General features: G+C 36.7%; 1 protein-coding gene across 1 annotated transcript in view; it reads right to left on the bottom strand.

The window, feature by feature from the left end:
• LOC138003720 (hematopoietic prostaglandin D synthase-like) overlaps positions 1-9,822 on the bottom strand; it is a 20,125-nt gene extending 10,303 nt beyond the window's left edge. Inside the window, exon 1 of the mRNA XM_068849928.1 lies at positions 9,606-9,822. Coding sequence (XP_068706029.1) covers positions 9,606-9,738 — 133 coding nt within the window. The 5' untranslated portion in view covers positions 9,739-9,822. The remainder of the gene's footprint in view (positions 1-9,605) is intronic.
• Between the last annotated feature and the right edge of the window lie 178 nt (positions 9,823-10,000).

Genomic DNA, 10,000 nt, shown 5'->3' with positions numbered 1-10,000 from the left:
AATCAAAGTGAGCTATATTTCGAATATTTTACCAAGTCAGAAGTGTGATGTTATATACAACACTGAAACCAAATGGAAAATTCTCAGGTAACTTATGGGTTCAACAAAGACGGAGAAGAAATCGAACACCTTAAGTGGATCTGTGATCTCTGTTGCCTAGCTATTTGTATTTATTTGTACTCAACTCTGCACAGTCTTCAGGTAAAATTATAATTGAAAATGTGACAGTTAAGAATTATTTGAAAGAAAGCTTGTCGTCTAATTTGTGCTTCATTATTCAAGGAAAAGGTTCTTCGGGAAAGGGTTTAATCCTGAACTGAGAAATTCATTTATTTATTTATTTATTTATTTATTTATTTGCATACTGTAGGGTTTGTGACACGGACTGTTTCTTGTTATATTTAGTTTGTGCTCAACTCTGCACAGCCTTCAGGTAAAAATATAATTGAAAATGTGACAGCCAAGAATTATTTGAAAGAAACCTTGTTGTCTATTTTGTGTTTCATTATTCAAGGAAAAGGTTCTTTAGGAAAGAGTTTGATCTTGAAATTTTGTTTTGTTGCGTATGGTAATTTGACACGATTGGGTCTCTTGTTTTCACGCACGAAACGAAATAGGAAGGTTTTTTCCTCTAATAGCAAATATGTTGTTTATTTCAATAAATTTTTCGCTGGAAAAGGTTTTGTGAGATTGCCAGCCTTTGTGAATTTATTAAGTTGTGTAATTTTCCAGCTTAATAAATTTGCATTCGTGGGTTGAAAGGTGATAAGGGAGGATTTTTGTGGTAGTGCATTGTATTAAGCAACGCGTGCATAAGTGAGGAAAATAAACAGGTCTGTTGGAAGCGTGCTTGAATTTCAACCAAAATGAGCTCCAAAATCAGCAAAAAATTGTTACGCTGATGAATAATAAAGTAGCTGCTATTTCCAAAACCATGGAATTACCTGGTGATAAATAACCTCGTCTTGGAGAGTAAGTTTTTGACTTTGCAGAAACAATGGTCAACCTCGAGAGTTCGGCGATTGTGTTCTTTGTGTTGAAGTCGCACATTTCTTGTCAAACTCTATAACACTTGAAAGAAAAAAAAACTAACAAAAACAAAAACCCGATATCTTGCCATCGTTTGAAACAGATGCTTCACTGTTTCGCGAGTAAACACGTCACGGTAACCTGATCACGACGCCCGCTGAATTCGATGTCACTTTCGATTTTGCGATTTACTTGTGCAGCCAAAAGTACAATAAAAAAATTGAACGTAGGAAAAATCTCCCAAAATGTTTTTCGCTGATGGTCACTTTTTATATTCTCGGTTCAAAATTTAAGTTGTTTTCATGTCGCAAATTTTGTTGCTGATGGCAAAATGTTTTATCCTCGATCGACCGTCCTGAAAACTTCCTTCTGCTCTTCCTAAAAATAGGCACGCAATGCGTACGTGTGGTAATGCAATAACCCAGCGCTGTATCTTGTAAACTGAGCGGCGTTTTGTCTTCCAGGAGATTCAAGTTAACTTTGCGTAATATGTAGCTCTAATAGTACATGTTGTTATATAGCAAAATATTGTTTTGGTACCGTATATCATTATAGTACCATGGTAGATGTCTTAGGTAAATAGCCCCCTAAGAAGATATGTAGTTACTAGTAAAATACTGAATCGCAGAAAGATTGAAGAAAATAAAAGAGAATCGAGAAACATTGGCTTCGAGGCTGACATGTTGAACATTTTCAAGTTCCCTTACAACTTCTTTTTCACCACAACTTGGACCACGAGGTCGGTAAATCACCTCTTTGTTCTAAATGAAAACGACTTTAAGCGTACTAAAATTAAAACCTTTAATAACAAAACAGCAAGAAAAATGCACTTACTTCGTGAGAGGATTCCAAAGTTATCCTGAATAACCCTAATATTTCACTAAAATTCTTCCAACTTAAAACTACGTGTCAAAGCAACTGTGAGAATATCCACACTGTAAGCTGAACAATACTCGTCCAAAGGCCTATTGACAACTGTAACTAATCAATGAATTATTCTTATCATTTCCTTTGTGGTAAAATACCGAATTTACAATTTCTCGTCACGCAACTAGATGGCACAAAATATAACATTTCGGTTTTACCTACTGTAGCTTTTCCAAAATATGTGAGAGAATAATTTATAACCGTTCAAATGATTATCTAACTCATTTAAATGTCCTTTGTGATGAACAGTATGGCTTCAGTAAAAATCACTCCACTACAATTGCTTTGATTGATTTACATCATAAGATTTCCTCTGCTTTGGATGGTGGTGATATAGTTGTTGGTATTTTCTTAGATGTCTCAAAAGCATTCGATACAGTTACTCGTTGTATTTTATTTAACAAACTTGAACACTATGGTAAAGGTGGACTGACCTCAAAATGGAGAAAATGCTATTTTTCTAACAGATTACAATTTGTTTATTTCAATGGTCATGTTTCTTCTCGCTTTAATATATCTTGTGGGGTTTATCAGGGCTCTCTATCCTAGGGCCTTTACTTTAATTTTCTTCTTTACATCAACGATATAGTCAATACATTGTCTCTTAAAGATCCTGACTGTTTGGTTAATAAGCTGAATTTCGAGTTAAATAAGTTTTCAGTATGGTTTAGGGTTAATAAGCTTTCACTGAATTCCAACCAAATCAAAAACGTAGAAGCTATATATAATCTTCAAATTTTGATAAATGAACAACAAATTGTTCAAGTTAAAAAAACAGTTTTCTTGCAGGGTGTAATCATCGATGAAAACCTAAACTGGAAGTCTGAAATCTCTCATGTGGCTAACAAAGTGTCGAATTCAATTGGAATGATACACAAATCGAGTTTTTATTTATCGTCAAACACTTCGAATTCACGTATATTGTACTATTCACTTCCCTACGTTGGGGACTTCATCAGGGACTTCAACATCTTCAATTCCCACGGCCTGCTCCCGTCTGACCTTGTAGCTCAGTCGGTAGAGCGGCGGAGATCTAACCCGAAGGTTGTGGGTTCAATTCCCACCCTGGTCAAAGTTTTTCTCTGTCCTTGTGTGGGCCCATTTCCATCAGTAGGGCTAACGCTCACATGGTTCATATGGGATAGAAATCTAGCACTTCACATTACCCTCTATTCATTTAACTCTGTTTAACATCAAACAATTTGAGTTCTGTTTTCTAACAGGGACCTAAATTTTACTTTTCTCTAAACAATGATATAATAAAATTCTTCCTCAACAGCTTCCTTCAAGAAAGCAAATAAGGCATTTTCTTTTAACAGCTATTGCGAATCTTAGGTATTTTGTTCTTACTGTGTCAAATTGTTTTTACATGTACCTTGTAATTTTACTTTCACTACTTTATATTCTAACACCTTAAATAACTAAGTGTTTGTAATTGTATTCTCCATTACAAACTTGTAAGTTCAAATTGTTTTTAACTTGTAAACTTTTAGTAGTTTCATTATCCTTGTAATGAACATGTGGTCAACAAAATGCAGCTGTCAATGTGACATGTAGTCCTTTAATAATAGAGTGACTACAATCTTCTCAGATTGCAACTCACGTTACAAATTAAAAAAACAACCCTTTTCGCGGAAATTGATCCGTGGTCTTTGATCCTTTATCCCGGCTCCTTGATCCTACTTTTCCAGGAAACCACGTTGTTGTGTCTTAAAAAGGTTCCAGTTCGAGCGTGCACTATTGAGTTATGGTGCACGCGGGAGGTTGCTAAGCACGAGAGCAGCGTAAGAGTCGCTCGAGGTGAAAGCCGAGAGCGACTCTAGCTTCTTGAGTGCTTAGCAAACCCCCAAGTGCACCATAACTCAATAGTGCACGCTGAGCCGTTTACCATTTGTTTTATAACATAATCGTTAACACCACTCCTGCTTGTTTCGCTTGTATTTGCATAAATCAAGTTTGGTCAACAGACGATGTCAACACAATTTTGCTTTCTAAAGACAACTATGAATTAACAAGACAAACTGATCAACAAACAGTTTTCCCAGTCAAAAATTTTATTGGAATCAACTATAATTTGCTCTTAGGAGAGAAAACATTTCGATTTTCTTGCGATCGTCGACAGACACACGCTGTCTTTGCACTTGATCAAGCTATCGCAAACAGGACGACTTTTCCAGTCAAAAATAGAAACGACGTTCCAAAACACCATTATTTTACCTTCCCGCAGTATCTTCCCTGGTCTCACAAAATCCACTTCAATTCCGCGATTCGGCTTGAATATTTGAGCAGAATTCAGATTGTGTTTTGGAAATCAAAGCAGTACAAACACAAAACGCTCTTTCGTCGCTTTAAGACCTTCAATCCTCCTTTTACACTGCTGATTAATGTTTAGGGCTATATCTTTCTATTTTAAGCTCTGTAGAGGTTCACTCCTATTCTAAGAGGAGGAAAATATGTCTTGGAAAATTAGGACTGATGCGCTAATGACGGCATTTTCTTCTTTAGCTAGATCGCACGTCAGCTGTCGTCACCGAGCGTGCATCCATGGGCAAATGGTAAATGACCAATTGGCCAATCAGAACGCGCATTTTATCCAAGTTGTTATAACTCGTGATGTCAGTTCTTGTTGTAAAAGGCGCCACAAGTTTTTAAATTTTACATTAAGTAGACATATAGTGACAAACATGGACTTCACTGTTGACTTGTTTCAACAGTCAATTAGGTTCTGGTTGGCATATCAGTAACAATGGGTGACGTCACAAGAAGCATCGCTATATCGTTAGTTGTGAGGAGTTTCGAGCACACGCACTCAGAGCACACATTCAGCTCTTCCACTGTTCCACCGTTCCACCGCTCTAACAATTCCATAACACAATTTCGTCTGACCAGCCAGACATTGGCATCGTTCTGACGTTTTTGAGGTGGGTCTTCGTTTTATATCAGTGGGTCTTCGTATTAGATCACAGGGTCTTCGTTTTAGATCAGTGGGTCTTCGTTTTAGATCAGTGGGTCTTCGTTTTAGGTCATAGGGTCTTCGTCTTAGATCAGTGGGTCTTCGTCTTGGATTATAGGGTCTTCGTTTTAGATCACGGGGTCTTCGTTTTAGATCACGGGGTCTTTGTTTTTAGATCAGTGGGTCTTCGTTTCAGATCAAAGGGTCTTCGTTTTAGATCAGTGGGTCTTAGGTCTTAAGTTTTGGGTCTTCGTTCTAGAAACACCCACAAATATCATACTTGTTGAGGATTTCAACTGGAAGAACAATTTATTCTTAAATAACTCACTAAATTATGAAATCTTCTGTGACACGTTATCTGATAATTTCTTAAAATGGTCCTACATCCTACAAGAGGAGACAATATACTGGATCTTATTCTAACCAATAACTGCGACGTAGAGATTAGAGATCACAACATTATTACATTTAAAGAAAACGTAAATCCTTACCAAAGAAAATCTTCGAAAAAAGAGTTTTGTAATTTCCACAAAGCTGACTGGTCAGGCTTGAATGAATTGTTCAAACACATGCCATGGGACTGTGTATTTGTTTCAAATGACATGAATGAAGTGTGGAATGCACGGGTTGATCTTTTGACAGTGCAGTTGATCAGTGTATTCCCAAGAAAAACGAGGAAAAATCGCCGCGCCCCATGGATCTCGGATGATTTGGTCAAACTTGCTGGTAAAAAGAAGCGTTCTTACAAGAAAGCTAAATCGAACGATAATGCTGATTTATGGTCCAAATACAAGAACATAAACATGCTCAAAAAGAAATGTAATGAGGCCCGGTGGGAATACCTGAAGGATTCAGCAAGCAATTAGGGGCACCCAACGATAATATAGTTCAAAACCACTTAAACATAGCATTGTTAAACGTATTTTAGTATTTAATCCGTAGATATAAGCATATTTTTATCCCCTAAAAATTTTTCATCTGTTCGGATTTCCTAGCTGAAAGGCTAGTGATCCGAAAGTTATAGGGATCAAAACTTACCTTTTCGAAAATTTAAGCCAGAAAAAAAGGCTCCCGAAAATTCTAGGTGACCTTTTTAGGGTAAAAATCTGTTAAAAATGGGCAATTATACCATTTTTCAGATGTTCGAAACTCCTAGGAGAGGCAGGCAAGCAAGAAATTTTACAGCAAATGTTCCGAAAATATTAGATCTCAAATCCTCTTCCGAACAGATATTTTCCGAAAATTGACGTTGGGTGCCCCTGAGCAATGTGCATGACAAAAAAGACCATAAAACTCTTTTCGAACTACGTCAACTCAAAGCGTAAAGGGACTAATGATTTGACAGTTATCAAGTTGGACAATGGAGGCATATTGCCATATTAGGTTACATTAACCGATGAATGCGATATTTCTGAACACATGAACAAATTTTTGCATCGGTTTTTACACGGAAAAACGGGATGATATAGTCAACCTTGCTCGTAAAAAGAAGTGTTCTTACAAGAAAGCTAAATCCAGCGATAATGCCGATTTATGGTCCAAATACAAGAACATAAACAACATGCTTAAAAAGAAATGTAATGAGGCCCGGTGGGAATACCTGAAGTATTTAAGTAGGCAATGTGCATGACGAAAAAGAACATATTATTATAAACTCTTTTGGAACAACGTCAACTCAAAGCGTTAAGGGTCTAATGATTTGACATTTGACAAGTTGGACAATGGAAGCAAATTAACCGATGACTGTGATATTTCTGAACACATGCACACATTTTTGCATCGGTTTTTACACGAGAAAATATTTGAACAGAGCATTGTCGATGATAGTCTTAGTTTTCTCCAATGCTCAGTTGATGAAGTCACCAAGTTACTGAAAGAGTTGAAACCTCGCAAGTCTCCTGGGCCGGATGGCATTCACCCGTTGATTCTAAAAAGCTGCGCGGATACTTTAGCTACATCAATTTCCTTTTCGTTAAGCAAGATACCGGATTGCTGGAAGCAAGTTCATATTATGCCATTACGCAAAAAAGGCGCCGCTAAAAACAACTGTAAAAACTACCATCCAGTCTCATTAACTTCAATTCTATGCAAAGTGTTCGAGAAAATTGCAAGCCACAACATTTAGTAGAATTCTGGATATCTAAGAACATTTTTATCTCTGAACAGTTTAGATTTATGAAGGGCAGATCTTCTTTGTCTCAACTCTGACTGGGCTCAAAATAGGAACAACGGACTTCTACAGATGTTGCGTTTTTGGATTTTTCAAAGGCGTTCGACTCTGTCCCACATGAACGTTTATTATCAACGCTGCAAGCATATGGCATCAGAGACCCACTATTATCATGGGTAGGGAGACAAACCGCCACCAGCGTGTTGTACCTCGGGGACATTATTCATCCTGGACAAGTGTACTTTCTGGTGTATCACAGGGAACACTATTAGGACCAATACTGTTCCTTATTTATGTAAATGACAACTCGGAACACAGAATCTCAATGCATATTATTTGCAGACGAAATGAAAGTCTACAAGGTAGTAAGGAATGTTCAAGAAGACACTGAAAAATATTACAGAACGATTTGAATACACTCGAGCAATGAATGAATAGCAGCTAAGTTTTAATACAACCAAGTGTGAAGCTATGAAGAAAAAAAAGACACCACGTCCTGAATATTACTTACGTAGCAATAAATTGAACACAGTATCAGAAACAAAAGACCTTGGTATTCTGTCATAGAGCCTACTGGTCACTAAATGTGCAAATAAGGCTAACAGCGTTCTGGGCTTTGTTAGACGTACTGCTGGACCAAAAAACCCAGACTTGTTGTCTAAATTGTATAAAAGTCTTGTTAGGCCAATCCTTGAATATTGTTCGCCAGTATGGTCGCCGCACCTTAAGAAAGATATCACTACTCTAGAAAAAGCCCAAAGACAAGCGTCCAGATTTGCACTAGGCACAAATGCCAGTGGTATGTCATACGATGATTGATTGAAATGACTTAAATGGCCAACATTGGAAAAAAAGAGAACTTTGTCATCACTCACTGAAATTATGTTACAAGACAGTAAATGAGCTGAACAGTACAAACCTACACGATTTCTTTAACTTTGCTGACAAATACAGACCACTGCAATCTAACCAGTGTTTCAAGCTAAAGACAATCCCTGCTCAATTAAATTACTGCAAACATTGTTTTTCAATGTGCATCGTAAACTCATGGAACAATTTAAGGAAAGAAACCACTGAAGCAAAATACTTAAGATCTTTTAAAAATAAATTGTTCAGTGAATTCTCTTGATATAGTTTTATGGTTATTATCATTTTGTGTTTTTGTATGTTTTTGTATTATAAATTTTTGTAGATAAATATTTTAAACAGATTTATGTATTTAGGATTGTAAACTGATATATTGTTATTTAAGTTAAGGAAGTGGACTAGAAAGGGATAACCTCTTCCACCTCCTTTTACAATTTTTCATGGAATTTTGTAGTTGTGAATGTATTGTTTGTTAGTTCTTCAATGTTTCCCACCAATGATTAATTGTGAATAAACCACTATTATTATTGTAACTACTCCAGATTTCATTACTTTTTATAGTTCTGCATAGATGAATCCAGGTTTTTGAGCTGGGAGTAATCCTAGTTGTTTTAAACAACTAGGATTACTCCCAGCTCAAAAACCTGAATTTATCTATGCAAAACTATAAATCTTAAAAGATTGTTGATAAATTGTTTCATCTTTTCTTTCCGAGTCAACTTTTTTCCATACTGAAATAAATCAAATCGACAAAAACCATTCTGGGAGGAGCTTGGGGTTTTGCACAGCGCAAAAATCAGGAAAGAGCATCCCAAAGGATCCAATAATTTACCATTATTAGTAAATAAATACACCACCCGTACCGCGTGACAAATTAACTGGACGATCTTTGCCTAAACATTTTCGTTGCCATTTTGATTTTGTAGACACCAAACACTTTAACGCCGTGGGGTTAATTTTTGTTTTTCATCAGATTTGGAAACAATGCCAGATCTCGCCATTGCGTCTGCTGAGGGTTCACTACTTCGTGCTACATATGGCAATATTTAATAGGTGATACTTATCTCAACTGCGTGACAAATGAAGCTGAACGAAAAAACAGTGGGACAATCACGGAATGGGTTAAAGGGTTTTAATTTTCCCTAAAGAACAAATTAAAAGATATGCTGGTTTCGGTACAAGACAGTCCTTTGGCGGAATATTTCTTTCGAATTACTAAACTTACTCTAAATTAATGGCACGTTTTTGGCAAATAAAATCCCTGATAAACAGGGTTTATTAAACTTTTGATAAGCACTCTTTTCGAAACGGTTGGTATTCAATAATACAGTGTTTAGTACCTTGTACATCAATTAAATAAGATAAAATTTCGATCGTTTGAATGTAGAGTATTATTACACTTGTATTCCTTGAACGCGAGAACCAATTTTCAACCGATTTTCTTCAATTGAAAAATAATCGGACTGTATACGTACATGTCGGCCATTTAATAATTTCGATCGAATTGGCTGTCGACTGTCCAGACTATAGAAACTTCTACTACGCTGGTTAATTTACCTTTATCGGTCGATTAATAGAATAAAATTTTCGTGTTAACCTTGTAGACAGAACCTTCGCCGAAGGATGCAAGAAGTAAAAATAAAATAATTTTCTACTCACACTTTTTCTCCTTTTGCCACTCCTCGCTATCCAAACGTTTGTCTTCATATTCAATGTTCGCCGCCGCGAAAGCAAGTCGGCAAGGCTCAGCCCTTCCCCTGCTGTTAAAGTAATAAAGCTTATAAACCGACATGTTCGACAGTCAGCAAATTTTGATGGATTCGTTCTGGAATATTGCTTTGTCACGATGCTCAACAAAAAAAGGAAATTCAATAGATGGTTTTCACAGTGACGTCATCAAATCACCCACTCAGCACTACATATTGACCTCTTTCATAAAGGCGGCCAAATAAAATTTCGATGGTTTTAACGCTAATAAGCCCTAGCCCTACTAGCCTCGCTACGACAAGCACTCCTCAAAAGAATGTTTGTTTCAAAATGAGGGCAGTAGGTCT

The sequence above is a fragment of the Montipora foliosa genome, chromosome 5, assembly GCF_036669935.1.
Source record: "Montipora foliosa isolate CH-2021 chromosome 5, ASM3666993v2, whole genome shotgun sequence".
Taxonomy (NCBI): Eukaryota; Metazoa; Cnidaria; class Anthozoa; order Scleractinia; family Acroporidae; genus Montipora; species Montipora foliosa.
This window is presented reverse-complemented; position numbering and strand designations above follow the sequence as displayed.